Source organism: Spinacia oleracea, chromosome 5 (genome assembly GCF_020520425.1).
Source record: "Spinacia oleracea cultivar Varoflay chromosome 5, BTI_SOV_V1, whole genome shotgun sequence".
NCBI classification, from domain to species: domain Eukaryota; kingdom Viridiplantae; phylum Streptophyta; class Magnoliopsida; order Caryophyllales; family Amaranthaceae; genus Spinacia; species Spinacia oleracea.
The window spans coordinates 945,995-964,734 of record NC_079491.1 but is presented as its reverse complement, the minus strand read 5'-3'; the positions used below and the strand labels follow the sequence as shown (position 1 = coordinate 964,734).

General features: G+C 35.2%; 1 protein-coding gene and 1 long non-coding RNA gene across 2 annotated transcripts; one reads left to right on the top strand and one right to left on the bottom strand.

Moving 5' to 3' along the window:
- The first annotated feature begins 92 nt into the window (after window positions 1–92).
- Window positions 93–3,351, top strand: LOC110775807 (uncharacterized). The gene is made up of 2 exons (XR_002529884.2): window positions 93–2,944; window positions 3,019–3,351. It is a non-coding gene; the product is annotated as an uncharacterized lncRNA (long non-coding RNA).
- A 9,451-nt stretch (window positions 3,352–12,802) lies between these two features.
- On the bottom strand, window positions 12,803–17,756 carry LOC110776816 (peptidyl-prolyl cis-trans isomerase CYP21-4). Its single transcript, XM_021981378.2, has 8 exons — window positions 17,591–17,756; window positions 17,315–17,488; window positions 16,438–16,480; window positions 16,226–16,273; window positions 15,857–15,942; window positions 14,762–14,899; window positions 14,501–14,651; window positions 12,803–13,275 (listed from the first exon to the last, which is right to left on the bottom strand). Exons 2-8 carry the CDS (start codon window positions 17,464–17,466, stop codon window positions 13,189–13,191), a joined length of 705 nt encoding a protein of 234 aa, XP_021837070.1. The 5' UTR covers window positions 17,467–17,488; window positions 17,591–17,756; the 3' UTR covers window positions 12,803–13,188.
- Window positions 17,757–18,740: the final 984 nt, after the last annotated feature.

The window sequence follows — 18,740 nt, the reverse complement described above, 5'->3', positions numbered from 1 at the left end:
ATTAAGGGCGGTTTTGATTTATGGAGGAAGTGGAAAGTGTAAAACTTGGGCTTTTTCTTTTGTTTTTGGGTTTTTAGTGTTTTGGTGTGTGAGATTTCCATTTGCATTAAGTATTGGTACATGTCTACATGATGATGATGTAAACTTTGATTTTCTTGGACTTTATACAAACTTATGTCATGTTTATGATAGGTTAAACATTCAAACTTCTATTATCCATTTGTAATTTATATTTTCTTTCTTAGTTTTAACTATTTGAATCAAAAGAAAATGTTTATTTTATTTATTTACCAAAAACTTTCTTGTTAGGTTTGGACAAGTAATTTAAGCAACTTCATTTTAAGCAAAGGATTTGCAAACATTTTTATTAATACTTCGGAATCGTTCTCCTTCGCTTGAATTTCACTTATATTATTTTATCTTATTAGTCATGAACTTATCTTATATTATTACCCTTTATCGTAGCTTATCTTATTTTATTTTATAATATCATATTCTATCTTATCGATCCTTATTGAAAGTTATAAAAAGAGTGTCTTTGAAACTTAGTGGCTCTTATCTTACTTATCTAAATTTAGTGGCTCTTATTTATCATATCTTATCTTATTAACCCTGAACTTATATTATCTTATCTTATTAGCCTTGCACTTATATTATCTTATTTTATTATCCCTTGTCGTAGCTTATCTTATTTTATCTTATCTTATTGATCTTTATTGAAAGTTATAAAAAACTTATTGACTCTTATCTTATGTTATCTGAATTTAATAGCCCTTATTTTATCCTATCCTATCTTATTGACAATTAAGCACATTAATAATTGAAGAAATGCTTTGTGAGAAACATGGGAATAAATGTATCACATCTAAAAATTAATGGAAGAGACATAATACACATTGAGAATTTAAATTTCACATTGATAGTGGGTTATCTTCGCCTTAAAATAAAATTTAGTAAGTTAAGATAAGTTGTAATGAGGTTTTATCAGGTCAATACGTTTTGATCAATATAATTTCCAATAAGGAGTTCAATTTTTCAAATCTATACTATATATTTAAAGACGTTTCTAAATAAGTGCACGTGATATGTGGCTGCTTATTAGTCATTCACTTTATGTCATTTTCACATATATTGAAAAAACGGGAAATATGGTTTGTATAAGGTTTGACCCCCAAACTTGTATTTAAACACTAAAATGCTTTACCACTAAGACATGACATGTTTCATGTTATCATTGCGAAAATAAATATGAAGTATAAATAAATGCAAATGTTATTAATGTAGTAATCTGAGGCATTGCCCGGGCCCAAAAATCAGTTTACTCTCTTACAACCAAGTCTTACCAGGTCCCCAAAGTTACAATCAGATACGATCAGGCCATATCACGTTCAATTAGTTAAAATAAGTTCAAGTTTAATCCAGCGAATAGAAGTGAAAGCCCCTCATAAAATTATAACTTTTACTTTTGATGTACAGTATTTATTGTACACCACTTATAAATAAATAAGAATTTGGGTAAAATTACAACATTCACTTCACAAGGGTAGTTACGTCTTTTCGACACGAAGTATTTTAGATGTCATAAAATAAGGGGCCGTTTGGTTGGGGTTAATAATCAAAGGGAAAGGGAATGAGTTGATATCATTCCCTTTGTTGTTGTTTGTTATGTGTATTTTATCATTCCCTTTACCCCTTTTTATTTTTGAGTTAACCCCTAAACCCTCTACACTCATTCCCCACCCCCCCTAGACTTTCCCATTCCCTTTCCCCCCATCACCTCCCAAGAACATTGACCACCATTATCAACGAGCTTGACCAAATTTTATGTCACCGCAAAACTACCAGACCCACTACCAAAACCACCAACAGCGGGTTCCACCACCCTACCTGCCACCACAAACACCGCAAAAAACCACCGGAAACTACCCACACCGCAAAAAAAGACCATAAACTACTGGAAACCACCCTAACAAATGTTCGAAACCATTATTAACCACCAAAATCATCGGAAAATCACCCAAACAACCAACTCGAAGCCACCCTAACAACCAATCGAAACAATTATTAACCACCACAACCCCAAAAATTTCGATATAAAATAAGAGAATGAAAAAATACCTTTTTCGAATTTATAATTAGGGCTTTAAATGGTCAAATTCGACCAAAAAAACTCAAGATCTGAAGTTTTTAGAGTCGAATTTAATATTCAAAGCATCAAACTTGTCTCTTTATGGTCGGAAAAAGTGGGGCGACGACAGTGAGGGAAGGGGCGGCGATAATGAGGGGAGGGGCGACGACAATTAGGGGAGGGGTGCGCGGCGACGGCGACAATAAGGAGAGGGAAGCGTGGCGGCGGCGCAATGATTGAAGGGGCGGCAATGATTGGAGGGGAGGGGGGCCGGTGGTGTAGAGGCCAACAACCACGTCAAATAAAGATATGGAGGAAGAGACATAACACAATTATAGTACCCAAACACTTTTCTATATCAAAGGGTTTAATTCCTTTCTCTTCCATTCTCTTTGTTGATTCCATTCCCTTTACCCTTTACGAACCAAACGCCCCCTAAGAGTTAAGAGTTATATCTCGAGTGCAATTCGATCGGATTACGGAGATTACTCGATCTCCCTATAAAACCCTAACTTCAATACAAACCCCATGGCTTTGATATCCACCATTGCTCCGATCAAACTCTAACGTCCGTCAAAATAGTCCGTTTAATCATGCTTCCACCATTCCAATGGAGACCTACGCAACCAGCTCTGCTTCCGCACCGGCTTTTCGTAAACTCAACGTATGAGGTTGGTGAGTCAAGCACACAAGCCGCCCCGCCTCCGCCTTCCTTCACCGCCACCGCTACCTCCACCTCCACCTCCGACGCTTCCACCTCCGCCACCGCTTCCGTTGCAAGCACAACTACTTCACCAAATTTCACGTCCGCCGCAGGTACTAATTTTCCTCCTCGTCTTTCTTTAGATAATTCCGTCGTCAAGTGTTGTTACTCAAATGTTCCGACGCAGTCGCGAAGTCGTCCGAGGGACAATGAGGCTGAGAAGAGTACGTGTGTTGAAGGCGATTTGAAGAGGTTTCGAAGGTCAGAGGTACGAGCTTAATTAGTTTGGGGAAAAAAAATTAGTACTCCGTAGTTTAATTAATTTATACAATTAGATGAATTAAATTTAGTTGTTGATTTAGCAGCTTAATTAGGTTTAGCAGGCAATATCGGATTAATTTGATACAATTCGATGAATTAAATTTAGTTATTGATTAGCAGCTTAGATTTAGCAAACAATATCGGTTTAGTTTGATACAATTCGATGAAATAAATTTAGTTATTGATTTATTGCAGCAAATCTTTGACTTCAATTTAATTTTGCTTCAACTATCTCGTGCTTTAATAGTTTAATTTGATTTTAGCTTCATCAATTTGGCGATTATATATTTGTAATCAAAATCTATGTATTTACGTGCCTTAAGTTTAATTAGGGCTACGTTTATGGTTTCTGCGATTATCAATTGAAAATTAATTCTGACAAAACACTAATATTGCTTCAGTCCCTTAACGTTTTCTAATCATAATAATTTAGGCCACTTCAAAAAGTTTACTTTGTAGGACCCAGGACCGGCTCCGACGATTTGGTGGCCCGGTGTTAAGCTTATCAATGAAGTTCATGTGAGGCCCTCTTTGCTTCCAATAATAAACTGTCAGATACAGATACAAGAAACTATCAAATTTCCCCTCTTCCATGGATAACTTTTATGTGTTTTTTTTTATATTTAATTAAATGGATAATAAATAGGAAAATAAAGATGAACAATATTAATTCAAATTTACATACTACACGCTTCAATTTTCAATTAAAATGAACAAATTCCACATACATGAACAACAATCAAATCAATAAAATTAAACCCAAATCTTCAACAAACCCTACCTAATTGACCAAATTCCACATACATGAACAACAATCAAATCAATAAAATTAAACCCAAATCTTCAACAAACCCTACTTAATTGACCAAATTCCACCTTGTTCGTTTCTACTCGGAGTTCCAATCCATCGAAATACACCGCTTTGCCATCGAACTTCGACAAATTTTCTGGGAAGAATTCGATTTCAAAACCCTAATTTAATCGAAAATTGAAATAGAAGAATTACAATTAAGAGCAACAAGTCAATAACATAAAAACAATCAAATCTTGAGGTTTTAGCATAAGAAAATTACCTGGTAGAGAGCATTGAACGGAAGAGAGAGAAAGTGAGATTCAAAGCCTCAAAGGAACGAGAAAAGGAATGTAGGTCGAAGATTGAACCGTTGAGTAGTTGATGAAGGTTGTAATTGACTAATTTTTTGAAATCAGTCAAATCACCATGGGAAGGAGAGAGAATTTGAAGAGTTATTTTTGGTTTTCTTGTTTCATTGTTTCAAGAAGTTACGGGGAAGGGAGAAGTATGGGAAAGGGAAGTTTTTTTTTTTTTTATTTTAAGTTTTAGCCCAGCAGTGTTTAAATTATTTTTGGGCCCCCAAATTTTGGGGCCCTGTGATGTGGATCCGACCAGACCTCCCTATGGCCGGGCCTGTAGTTACCTGTGTTGAGTGGGAGATATCATGCATGAAGTCTTGTAAACCAGGAAAACTCAAATAACTCAAACTGACTACTAAATTAAGATAAATATTAACATGTTTTTTTGTTTGTTTAGAAAGAAAATACACGCAATCTAGAATAGTCTAACTTATCTAAAGAAATAAAATACGGAGTAAGAAATTTTGTGGTCCACGTAAGGGTCAATATAGATGTGTGTAAACTTGATGACCAGCAACATAATCCGCTGGTCGATTGACTTTACAATACACGTGACGAGAATCAAAATTTCAAGAGTGAGACAACAGCTTCTTGAACATATAGAAAGCAATTAAAAATCAACTTGAACACTATTTAAACTAGATTTAATAATAATAGCCAAAAGAAACAAAAACAAAGTTTCATTTGTTTCTCTTTGGCAATTATTTAAAACTAGATTTAATCTAGACAAGACCAAGACACCTGAAAGTCAATCATGTAGACGAGATTCAATCTATAGCAGAAAGAAACAAAAACTAGAGAGATTCTTCAAAAGACAATCATGTAGACGAGATTCAATCTATATCTCTTACCCAAAAGTCCAAAACACTAAGCCATAAGGCCAACCCTAGCATACAAAAGGTAAGCTCTCCAAGTTGCAGCTTCAATTTGCTCAACAGATAAATTACCACAACTCAAATCACAATCCACCAATGTGTAGGTTTTCACCACCTTATTTAGTCCCACACTAACTGCCAAATCGCGGAAATCCACCGCATTCCTGCACTTAACCCCATTTTCCCCCAACGCTTCGAGGCAGTGCTTGATCCCTACACCCAAGGTTATCAAAATCGTGATACTACTTTGAATCGTCGAATCGTAAGATTCTACAAACAAGTATAATCAAGATTTTATTCTCAAATTTCATTTAGAGTGCTTCTATTATAGGTGAAAAACTTAATAATTGAAATATATAGTTATTTAATAACTAAATAAGCAATAAGTAACGAGATTTATCTATTTATAACTTTCTCATCATGATTTAAATTTACGAGGTGATCAAGAAAAAGTGTAGAATCGTGTAGAATCGTAAATTGAATCGTTGACCATATTTGAAACGTAGAATCGTAAGATTCTATGATTTGAATCGCGATTTTAATAACCATGCCTACAACAACGAACTTTAACTCTTGGAGTTGGACGAATTTGGTCATAGATTGAAATAAGGAGGCACTCATGTTTGAGATTTGGATGATTATGCAAAAGTTACCAATACATAACATTAAGGTAGATACCTTTTCTTTCACGGCTAGTAGTTGGTTGAAAGATACTGGGTGGAAGGCATGATTTTTAGTACTCTTGTAGTGTTTCTCAATGTCTAGCCCTACTATACGGTTCACCGTTGTTTTGGGCGGTTGATAGCAAATCTTTTAGGGTTTGATCGAGCTCACATTCGTTGGTGTGAGAGATTACCTTGGTGGTAACCTGTAATCCTCCTATTTGAAAGTGGTTTAAACTTGATTCCATGTTTACAAGATTTGAATTACTCTTTGGTTGATCAGTGAGTAAGGAATATGTGACGCATGGGTGGTTATTTATACCGTAACTATTAAGGAGTGACAAGTGCATGAATAGTTTTGGAATGGGAACGGTCCATTATTAGGATCTAAACAGTCTAGGAAATTCAAGAGTTAGAATCTTAATCTTAATTATGGATGCTATTCAGGTAGTTACCATGAATTTATAGGAGGTAACCAAGGGGTTTACGGTTTGTTGTATTTGAATTTGTGGCACGACTTTACAAAATCATGCCTTTATGAAGGAAGTTGTAGAAGTTTGAAAGACAATTCTACTCAAATTAAGTTGGAAGATTTCCATGAGCTAAGTTTGTTTACAAGCCATATAAAACACATGGAAAATAACGAGCTATTGTACCCTCTTTTAATTTTAACTAGTTTTTGAGCCCGTTTAATGAACAAGTAATTTATATAGTGGTTGTTAAGTAGTCTTTTAAAATGTTAATTTTGTTGAGGGATTGTGATTTCAGTGGGTTGAAAGTTGAAAAAATATACAAATTAGATTGTGGATCAATATCGAGTGTTAAGGAGGGAGATGGGGGTGGAAAAAGTTATGTGAATTAAATGATGAATTTATTTTCATTGAGGAAGATGAATTGTGGTATTAAAGCTATAAAATAATTTGTGAAACAAACAACAAAAGAAAAAATTGAAAAAAATAACAAATTAATAGAGGAAAGATGGGATGACACATATATCATTTATTAAAACATGAACTTCCTTTTTTAATACTAGGTATTGACTAGGTATTGATTGATTTTGGCTACTAGTCTTTTCATCTTTTAACAGCCATTTAAAGTCTTTTAATCGCAAGAATTATGAAAAGTCATGGCACAAGTACTTGTTACTCGTAGTAATCAGTAATGTCAATTTCATAAAGTTTTTCCTGCACCCTTTCACTTCTCTAATTAACCCAACAGTTTACAACTACTGTTGCGGATAAATATATATACTTCGTATATAACATTTTGTCACAGATAGTTGTACACTTGTACTAATCAAATCCCAAACACGGCAATGAAGTATCAATTCCTAGTGGGTGAATGTAATGTGACTACAACATTAGTTTACAACACAATTGAGCTTAACCACAGCTTGGGAGAGTTGCTATCAAAAATCCGTAGCTCTAGCGACAACCACATGTCCATAGTAGGATTAGACATCGAAAGACACTATTATCAAGATGATACCAAACACCAACTTGCTGAAAAAGTTGCTATAGTAAAGCTCTGTTTCTTCGACACTTGCTTGATTATTCAACTGTTGCGGATTAATAAACCTCTTTGTTCACTGGCCGAGTTCTTCCAAAGACAAGAGCTGACCTTTGTTGCTGTTAAAATGAATAACTGTCTTAAAGCGTTGAATAGAGATTATGGGATTCAATGCAGGAATGCTTTTGATTTGGGTGAATTGGTTGTAACTGTTAAACAGGAGAAGAAACTAATCAATGAAAAGTTCAAAACATTTGGTTTGCAATATTTGACGAATCTATTTACACCGGGTAAGTTTTTGAACGTGCTAAAAGGTCCTGTAGCACCTGTAGGAAGTTGGGGTGCTACTGTGTTGTCTTTAGAACAAATTGAAGCTGCTACTCGTGATGCTTACTTGTGCTGCCTTGTTGCACATTTCTCATCTTGTTAATTGGGAACTAAACTCTCTCATATGAAATTGTAGGCAGTCTACCATTTCGATCTGCTGCTAATAAAATCAGCTATTCGCATTTCAAATGTGTCAGAAAAAATGTCTTATAACTAAAGCAACACCTAATAATTTTTTGATATCATGCATGAAGTCTCATGAAAACCAGAAAAACTCAAATAACGCAAACAATAGGGGACGGATGGAGTACTATATTGAGATGCATAGGCAAATTTGCTTGTTCCACACAAGTACCAACCCATCCCCGCATTTACTTTTTTTATTTGTACTTTTTCATTAAATAATTACGTAAACGAGATTCAGTCTCTTACCCGAAAGTCCAAAACACCTAAAGAGATAAGGCCAACCCTAGCATACAAGTAGCAGCTTCAATTTGCTCAACAGATAATTTACCAGAACTCCAATCATAAAGAGCTGAACCATTACATTTACTTAACACCTCATCCTTATCAAACACTTGAGTAACTGAACCAGCCAAATCCACCAATGTGTAGGTTTTCACCACCTGATTTAGCCCCATAGTAGCCGCCAAATCGCGTAAATCCACCGCATTCCTGCATTTAATCCCACTTTCCCCCAACGCATCGAGGCAGTGCTGGATTCCTACACCCACGAATTTCAACTCTGGGTGTTGGAGGAAATTGGTGATAGAACGAAATGAGTGTGTTCTAATTAATATTTGAGATGTGGATGATCATGCAAAAGTCACCACTACATAAAGATTGCCGTGGATCGGGCTTCGGGCTGAGCCCGCGGGATGTGAGCCTAACTGTGTCGGGCCCACACCGTACCGTGCCGGGTCGGAAAATTCAAAATAGGGCCCAGGCCCACAGGCTTTTGGCTTTATATCCTGAGGGAGTCCAATTGCCTTTTTTACCAGAGACGAGGACCAGTCAATGTTTCCTGAATTAGTTGGGATGGCAACGCCATCACAGAAGTAGTTACCAGTATAGAAACAGAGGAAACCACGCCATGTTGAACCTTCAATCTGTTCCTTCGATAATGTTGCAGCACCCCAATCACTAAGAGCATCACCATTACAAATACTCTTACACTTTTTTATTTCCAGTAAATTACTTATGGTAGTTGACTTAAAAGCCAAATCTACGTCTCTTTTTGTTTTTTACGTTTTTCTTTTTGGATATTTTAAAATGTTCTTTACATTTCCTTTTATATTATCACATAAATAACTTAGTATTCTATCAAAATTTGTGTCAAATCATTATTTTAACCAATCAAACTCATTAGGTCCTTTAATCTCTCACACTTTTCCATTGGGACATTAAATTTTTTCTCATTTCCCAATATCAGAATTTAACTGAACTAAAACTGAACTAAATTGAAATTAACTGAACTGAATTGAATTGAATGCTCCTAAACTAGTAAACTGAACTTAACTAAAAAAAATAAGCTATGAAACTGAAATTAACAAAAAAAATAACAAGGCCTAATATTAAGTCTATAACTTCATAAAACTATAACACTATAACCGTATAAGGTAGACTTGTAAAAATTTATCGACCAGAAACCTAATACAGAAATGGCCTGAAAAAAATGAAATTTTGTGACTTATCTGGTTTTATCCGAACCTAAACACCCGAATTTCTTTCTACATTTGCAATTATCCATCTTTTAGTTAACCTCCACTTTCCTCCATTTGAAAGGAACAAGAATTCAAATGTTATTTTTGTCTGACATAAATTTTCATCCATTTAACGTTGTTCTAGTTTCAATTGTGCAATGGCTTATTGATTTGAAGGAGCAAAGTACGTAGTATTGTTTTGTTAAGCTCTTTACTCAATTTAAATAAACATTAGCTTCAAGTACTCCGTACCATTCTAGATTTCTAGGCTTGTTTGACTTTTGTCTTGATTTACGTGAACATTATTCCCAATTGAGAAGGTAAATATGTAAACATTATTCCCAATGACCATTAATGTTGGGTGATGAAAAATAAAAGCTTTAATTTTTTTTTTTATTATTTCTTAAGAAACTAATGCCATATCATCTTACACATCAGCTGCCATATCACAGGGTTATCAACCCTGAGGGTTAATAGAACATTTTCCCAAAAATAGTCATAGTTCCAATTAATGTTCCATGCTTGTGAATGAATGTAGTCCATAGTCCTTAATCAAAGACCTTTGAGTTTTTTTTAAAACAAATGGGTAACCCTTCTACAAATTAACTATGCACTACTCTTTTTTGTGTCCAAGAATTGTTGTATATTTTTTTTTTGATAATTTGTTGAGTTTTATTCAAAAGTTTGGGAGCCATAGTACATTTTGCAAAATCGCAGAATAGCTATGACATTTGAGACTACATTTTATTTGAGAAAGCAAAGGAGTATTTAATTATAACCAAGCCATGAACTCAGCGTCTCTTACTAGCCCTTGTTTCGCAAGAGAGTCAGCCACCATGTTGGCACTCCTTCCCTTATGTATGATCACCAATTGCAGCCACCTTTTCCTAGCATTACGGATGAAATTTAGTTGGAAGTTGAGGTTCCATGGCCCTCCTGTATCATCGTTGCACCACTTGACTGCATTCACCGAGTCAGATTCTATCACAATTTGCTGGTTCTTTATTCTGTGATCATTGATGGAAATTTTGATAGCTCTATATATGGCAAGAATTGTTGTATATTAGTAGCCTCAACAGCCAAATCTACCAATGTATACCCCTCAAATGACGTCACCTTTCTATGGTCTTTAAGTTTAAGTCGAAACTGACTTAACTCGAACGAATTTCTGCACTTTAACCCATACTGTTTCTCCAAAGCTGAGATACAGTACTGTATCCTGATTCCTACAAATGTTTTTTTTTTTGGATGAATTGTAGTCATTATTATTAAATGTGGGGATGTGATTCCTACAAATGTTAGCTCACCAAGTTGCAGGAATTTTGATACAACACAAAATGCATTTGAACCAATCATACTGGATAATCTGATGATTAGGCATAACTTTCCGGAACAGACCACTAGTGTAGTAATATTTTCAGTGACTTGTGTTGTAAATTTGTCGCGAGACTCAGTATGATTGTAGTCTTTTTCTATGTCGAGTCCTACAATGGATTTTACTCCTTCATGTCTGGAGATCAATAGCAAGTCATATAAGCCATAAAAACACAACTGCTAAAACTCAACAAATATTCTGATCAGATCATAAAAACATAACAAACAACAAACCAAAACCAGCATGTCAGAAAATACACAAATTTCTGACACCTAGACATAGTAAAATAGTAATCATAACTCTTCTCCCAGAAACTAAAACGCTTGCAATACCCATCAAACAAGTAATTCCCTGCATAAAAACAAAGATAACCTCTCAAAGTTGCAGCCTCAATCTGTCGTATAGACAAACCAGCAACACTCCAATCACTCAAATCAGCACCATTACAGATCCTTCTTGCCACCTTCAACTCCATAAACCTCTCCATTTTCGCAACCTTACAAGCTAAATCAACCAAATCATAACCCTCAAAACACTCATCTCCATTGTTATACCCCAACATTCCTGACAATTGACTCAAATCTAAGAAATTCCTGCACATAATCCCATAATCCCTCTCCAACCCATCAAGACAGTGATGAATTCTGAAACCCACGAATGTTAACTGGTGTAGTTGCAGGAATTCAGAGAGGTAACAAGACGCGTAAAGTGAGTCCATTTGGAGTAGTTGTATTACAAGGCATGAGTTTCCACAACATAGCATTACAGTAGAGACCTTTTCAATGCTTGAGGAAGGACTGTAATGTTTCTCGATATCGAGTGCTATTATACGCTTTAAGCCCTCATGTTGAGCTGTTAGCCATAATAATTCTCTTAAGCTTTGATCAAGTTGTTCTTCTGTAGTGATTACATTGGTTGTAACCACTACTTTTCCTAATGGAATTTGGTGTATACTTGACATGTTTAACTGTTTAAGAGAGGTTTTTGTTGGGATGTTTAAGGTAGATTTTGCTCAAAGTAGTTATATAGTGAGAAATCTGAGAATTTGCCTTGGAAATTGATATTACAGGTATTGGTATTAATATTCAGTAGGTTCCAATGAGTTCATAGGATAAAAATAGACAACTTGGGAAGTGTTACATAGCCTTGATGGGTTGGAGAGGGATTATGGGATTATGTGCAGGAATGGTTTCGAGTTAAGTAAGTTTCGGGTTAACAGATCATTCGAGGGATATGCATTGTTGGATTTGGCTTACGCGGCTACTAAAATACATGATTTCCTGGATATTGAAGAGGCTAGGAGTATTTGTGAAGCTGATGCTCTTTGTGATTGGGATGCTGATTTGTTGCAACAACAGATTCTTGCTGCAACTGGTCGTGTTTTCATCTGTTTCTATACTGCTAATTACTTCTCTAATGGCAAAGCTACTACTCCAGCATCTTAATTATGGGACTAATTATTGATTAGTGTTGGAAAGAAGTGGGCTAATGATGGAAAATTAATTTACTTAAACATGTTCAGGAACTCAGGGTCAGTTATCAAGTTATGTAGCCAACTATAATAGTCCTTATTATCTTCTGCAGTATCTAAATTAATCTTTCAGTACTTTTAAATTCTTGTCTTGTTAGTTTTTTTCTCCTTTTTTAAAATTTACTTGATTTGCATACTACTCCCTCCGTCTCTTTTTGTTCTTTATGTATTTTGTTTACGGTGTTTTATTTTATATTTCATGTTATTTCATCAACTTTGATTTCAACAAAATTTATCAATCTGTAATAATGCAGCAATTGAACATGGACCAAGGACTGCAGGGGAGAAGATAGAAAGGTGGCTAAAACATATGGGGTTTGTTCCTTTTTTTTATGATTACATAAAAAAAATCCTTGGTTGTTCTTCGTATTAGTAACAATATATGTATATCGGATATAACGATACATTTATAGAAGAATATGGACTTAAAAATCAGCTACAATATGTTCAAGCAGCAGTAACTCATGATAAAACATTGAAGAATTTGGCAGACAAATACATGCAGAGCCAGAAATATGTTCAAGCAGCAGTAACTCATGATATATCATTAAACTGAAGAAAAAAGAGCGAGAAAATTGAGCAGAAAATTTTCTGATTTTCCAAGATACGTACACAGAAAACTCCTACTACTATTATAAGCTCACTGCTAATCTGAAAAAAATTCTCGTACTATATCATCATTTTCATTTTCCCCTATGTTTCACTTTCTTTTAGCAGAGTTGGAAAGAAAAACACACAACAGACTAGATCTCTTCTAGGTTCAAACATAACTGTCAACCAAACAGCGGTAATGTTTGAGAAGCTCACCAGTATTTGCATTTGTTAACTCTGCCATAAAACCCCAGATATAAATCTACAGTTAAGAGTACAGCTGCTGAACTCAAGCAGGGTAAAAAGTTTGTTTACAACTTATGTTCAAGGGTCACATCCATAATGCCAATGGTTGATTTAGGTACATAATGGTTGTCGGTGTCCACCTCCTCGATTTCCTGAACATAGTCAAAAACCCATTATCAAGAATCATTAGCAACATTGTAAGTAAATGTGTATCCTTGTAAGAAAAAGAAAAAATGTACAGTAAAGTTGGAAAGGCCTTGTTTTTTTTGGTTTAACTGCAATTTCAGGACTTATCTCGCAGTTAAGTCCAGTTCAGTTTAGGAGCATTCAGTTCAATTCAGTTCACTTAATTTAATTTCAGTTCAGTTTGCTATACATCCACCTAAACAGCCCATACTACAAACATATACAAGGAGAGGTAAAAGGCAGGCAGCGACACATGACAAAGTGGAAACAGAAACAGAATCAGGACCTGACAAGGCAGAAGGGAGGGGAGGAACCATGTAGTGGGTGCAGCCCTTAGCAGCAGCCCTTGGGATCATTAAAGCTTTTGTCTCCCCTGTTTTGTGGGACTGTTCGTGGAGGGTTTCCTTCAAGGTATTCATTTGTTGAACCACAGCTTCTGCTACAATCCTGCCAATGGATTCAGCCAAGCTCTCAAACTTTCCTTCCAAGGAACCAAGTTGCTCCTTCACCTCTCCAATGGTCAGTTCGACATTATCTAGCCGTTGAGTGTTTGAGGTATACCAAGTGCAAAGAATTCAGATATTCCAAGCAACCAAATGACTCAGATTACAGTAAACTCACAAATAGGGAAGAAAAGGTATCTGATTATATTAATGATAAAGCTTAAAGCTTGAATACACCAGAGAACATTCGAGAGGTTCTCACTCTCCCAGAACAACCAAATTACTCTCCAGATGGCTTTCTATTTCTCTTCCTTCTTCTTAAATACCTCTTAGGCTAGCATAAGACAAAAGACATAAATACAGTACTAGGATAATTGCAATGAGACAAAAGCTTTAATGATCCCAAGGGCTGCTGCTAAGGGCTGCACCCACTACACGGTTCCTCCCCTCCCTTCTGCCTTGTCAGGTCCTGATTCTGTTTCTGTTTCCACTTTGTCATGTGTCGCTGCCTGCCTTTTACCTCTCCTTGTATATGTTTGTAGTATGGGCTGTTTAGGTGGATGTATAGCACAGTTCACTTAATTTAATTTCAGTTCAGTTCACTTAATTTAATTTAAGTTCAGTTCACTTAATTTAATTTAAGTTCAGTTCGGTTCTGAACTAAAGAACAGGGCCTTGGAAGACACAAATTTAAGCATCCTTAAGTAAATGTACAGTGAAGTTGGAACTTAGAAGACACAAATTTTACCTGAACAACCTCCTCTCCCTTGATAACTCTTCCGAAAACAGTTATTTTTTCATTTAGGTCTGGTATGGGTGCTGTTGTTATATAGAGCTCAAATCCTTTATTGTCACGCTTTGCCTTGGAGGTTCCAAGCATAAAAGCCTCATGCTTTACACTGCATAAAAATGACATCATTTATATTTTATTTTTTGAGGGGGAAATGACATCATTTGTATAGATGTGCAATAAAAAAAAACATAATTCTAAAAAACAAAGCTAGTAAACCTTTTATCGAGTTGGCTGTAGTGCTTCCCCTTGAGGGTCCATTGTTCAGCAGGTCCAATACTGTGGACATCCCCTGCCTGAATCACGTAATGCTTTATCACACGATGGAATTGCATCCCTTTGAAATGCCCTTTCTGACTGCAAAATTAGTTTCATCAGACACTTCCATAGTTATTTATCGAAACTCATAGATTCATGTTCTATTATAGAAGAATGTTTCCTCGAACCACCTATAACACAATCTAAGTTACAACCTAAATCCAATTGACAATCAGAGTAGTTCGCTGGACTTAAAGAGGTGGTTATTTCCTCTCCTTTATCTCAAAGTGGAACAAATCAACATGTGCACAACTCAATGGGGCTCAGCTGCTCAATAGTTTAGTACTTTAGTTTCACACGAGCATATGTTTAAATGTTGACCTACCTTGCTTTGGAGATTGTAAACCAATAAAAGGAAAGAAAAGAAGGAAAGTGAAAATTGTGTGTGTGTGTGTGTGTGTGTGTGTGTGTGCGCGCTCTTGCGTGTGACGCTTTGCATGGAGAGAGAAAGATTGTAAGGCCACAGTCCCATTGGTCAGCAAACAGCTTCAGAACAAAATTAAGTCACTGTCTAAGAATTTTAGGGGCAGACTTTGAGATCAACATTTTGATATACGTAGTAGATTATAACTTGATCCCTAGTAGGAGTAGTCACCATATGAGGATATCATTAGGATTAAGGATACCAATATAACAGAAGAAAACTAAGGGCACACAAAAGCTATTTACAGAGAGAGTACAAAACTCCCTTTGAATCTTCGAATGAGCCATATTTCTCATTTTCTCCCCTCCTTTAGGCATAACAGAGCCATGTAAGTAGAAAAAATACAGGGTGAGAAAGATGGGCACGGAAATGGGCCAAATTCCATATAGCATACTATAACTCTGTGATGCCATCTCGTGTATTTGAACCTTTAGAGGTTTTAGGCATCAAATCAGTCCAACAAACAGAAAAGGCAAATAATTGTATTTTACTCCGGATTCTAGTGTAATAAATGTCTCATAAAACAACTAAAGCATGAGATTAACATCAGGACTGAGAGTTCTCGTACTCACCATAACTCGATAAATTCATCAACAATTTCAGGAGATCCGTCCTTGAACAGTTCGACAGCGATAGCGCCTTTTGAAGTTTGGATGACCTAGCATAAGACAGAAAGATAAATAGCTAGGAAAAAGAAACCAAGGTTTTGATAGGACTAAAACAAGACCAGGCTGATAAACATAGGGGAAGAAACACTCAATAATCTCTCTATATCTAGAAATAAGTCAAATATACTATTTCGGGATGTCCTGAAACTATAGTCACATTTCGAAGATAGAAATAGATTTTGGATAGATTCACATACATAACTCAATTTAAAAACAGTGGTGGAATGGGGACGAGAAGGAGAAAACTAGTGTATTAGCATAATCAGTACATACCGCATATTTTGGAACATCAGTACTCTTCAGATTCAGCTCACTGAGACCCTAAAACATAGGACAAAACAGATTATAAGAAATTGAGCTAGAGAAGTGCATTTGCCACATGATACATTAATGAATTGACGTATTACTTAGTCCATATGAACCCATAGCTTGTTAATCAATTGAACAAGAAGACAGTGATCATTAATAAACACTAACATTTTTACCTTGCGACCTCCAAGATGTATCTGCTCCTCTGGGTGCACTGACCTAGCAGAGATTATTAACAAAAAGAAGACAAAAAAATGCTGTCAAGTACCAAGAAATGCACTAAATTACAAAAAACTCAAAAAAACATAAGTCGTAAACAACAAACCAATCATGAACCCTATTTAAATAATTCAGTAGCTTTCACTCTTTCAGTGTACTGCGGAAACCCTTTATCAAACATCCACCCCCAAAATCAAGCTGAAAAAGGTCACAAAAATTGAACACGAATCATATTTAAATAATGTACCAACAATGAACACACTTGCCATGTACTCCCTTAAGTTGATCAATTTTGATTTCTCAAACTAAAACCTATAACAACAAGGCAAATTGATTGAAGTTTCCCTAAATTAAACTCCCAATCATAACTGTATTGGGAAATTCATAATGAAGCTGAAAGTTCCCAAATTTGAGCCAAAAGCAGCTTAAAAACTGTTTCAAGGCCACAAAGAGCGAGCATTTTTGCTATCCCCAAACTAGACCAATGTTAAATTAGTATTTCTCAACTAAAACCACATAAAACGTACAAATTGAGCTGAAAATTTCCAAAATTTAGCCAAACCTGAAACATCCCAACAACAAACCAATCTGCTTCTCTAACTTTGCAAACTCAATTCAACATTTTCATCAAAAAGCATGCATTTTATTAAGTAAAAGAAAGCTCAAATGTCAACAAATGATCTAAATTATAAAACCCAAATCAAGGTTCTTTCCATTTTCCCTCAAAATCCAAGAAACTAAAATCAAACGAAAAAGGTATAAAATCTTGAAATTACAGAAAAAAATAATAAATAGATAGAAGGGGGGAGAAAATTAAAAAAGAAGAAAAAATACCTGTGAGAAAAATGTCTGTACGCCGAGAAAATGAAGAAGACAACCATGAAAACAATTAAGCTGAACAAAACGATAGTAGTGGGACTGATCCTACTTGGCGCCTTCTTCTTCTTGCTTTGCAACAACAAAGCTTGTGGCTTTATTCTTGCCATATTTATCAATTTACCTTAAAATCTTCAAACCCAGAAAATTAAAGAAGATCAAATTAGTAAAGAATCAGCAAAACTAGATAAATTACCATAATTGGGGAAAGAAATTAGAGATATAAAAACATACCCAATTGAAAATCAGCGGAAATTTGGGAATCGAACAGATTTGAATTGAATCTGTTCACTTTGATGTTTCTCTCTCTAGAAGAAGACGAAGAAGAAGACGGAGTAGTTGTGTTGCGAGGTTTCTCTCTCTACAGGAGATATTAGTTGGCGTCTAAAAGAAAAAGGAAAAGGGTGAATCAAAAATTAATTGTTTCTCTAGTCTATTGGATGTTTGCGTTTCTTTCATGGGAAGGGATGTGGGTTTGGGACGTATTTTTCAATATTCGAAATGTCTGAACTTTGAATTATTAATTATTAATTATTAATTAACTACTGATTTCGTTTTTATTAAGTCGATAATGTTTCTGTTTTCGATAATATTATTTACGAAGTAATTTGATTATCTTTTGTGTTTTAGACTGCACAACAATTAATAATTGAATATTGCAATTTGGTAAATATGACAAAAAAAACATAGTAACTACGGAGTAAATACTAAATAGTCTAGGGAATTTCTCAAAAAGAAAGGAAAATTATGCTACGTCTTGTGAAAAGTCTCATAATATGTTGTAGGTTAAGGGTTTGTGTGCTTAAATTATCATTTCCGCATTTTAATTTTATGGCTTACATATGCTCAATTGCATTTCCGCATTCTAATTTGTGGCTAACCTATGCTCAATTATCATTTCCGCATTCTAATTTTGTGGCTTACCTATACTGCTCAATAATCATTTCCGCATTCTAATTTTTTGCTTACCTATGCTATACTCTTTAGCTCTAAAGAGCGCAAATAATATTACAAAAACATGGTGGAAATCAAATTCTCGTGTTAACTAAACCAATTTTAACACTCATGCTGAGTATGGATATAAACCGAAGTACTAAGTATTGTCTAAGGCCCGTCTAATTTTGAACATTTGCGCATTCAAGTTTTGCATATCCAGAACAATTTAAGCTTTCCGACTTGGTGAAAAAGATTTCAACAACCAATCTACGGAGTAACTTTTCTTTTGTATGCGTATATCATCTATGTATGTTATAAAATATTATACAATAGTCAAAAAGTTTAAAATTAAATCAATAAATTCTCAAAAGCTTTTTGCTTGATGTAACATTCCTTTCATATTGAATAACAGTAACCTGCATTCTGCAAAAACATTGTAATTGGCCAA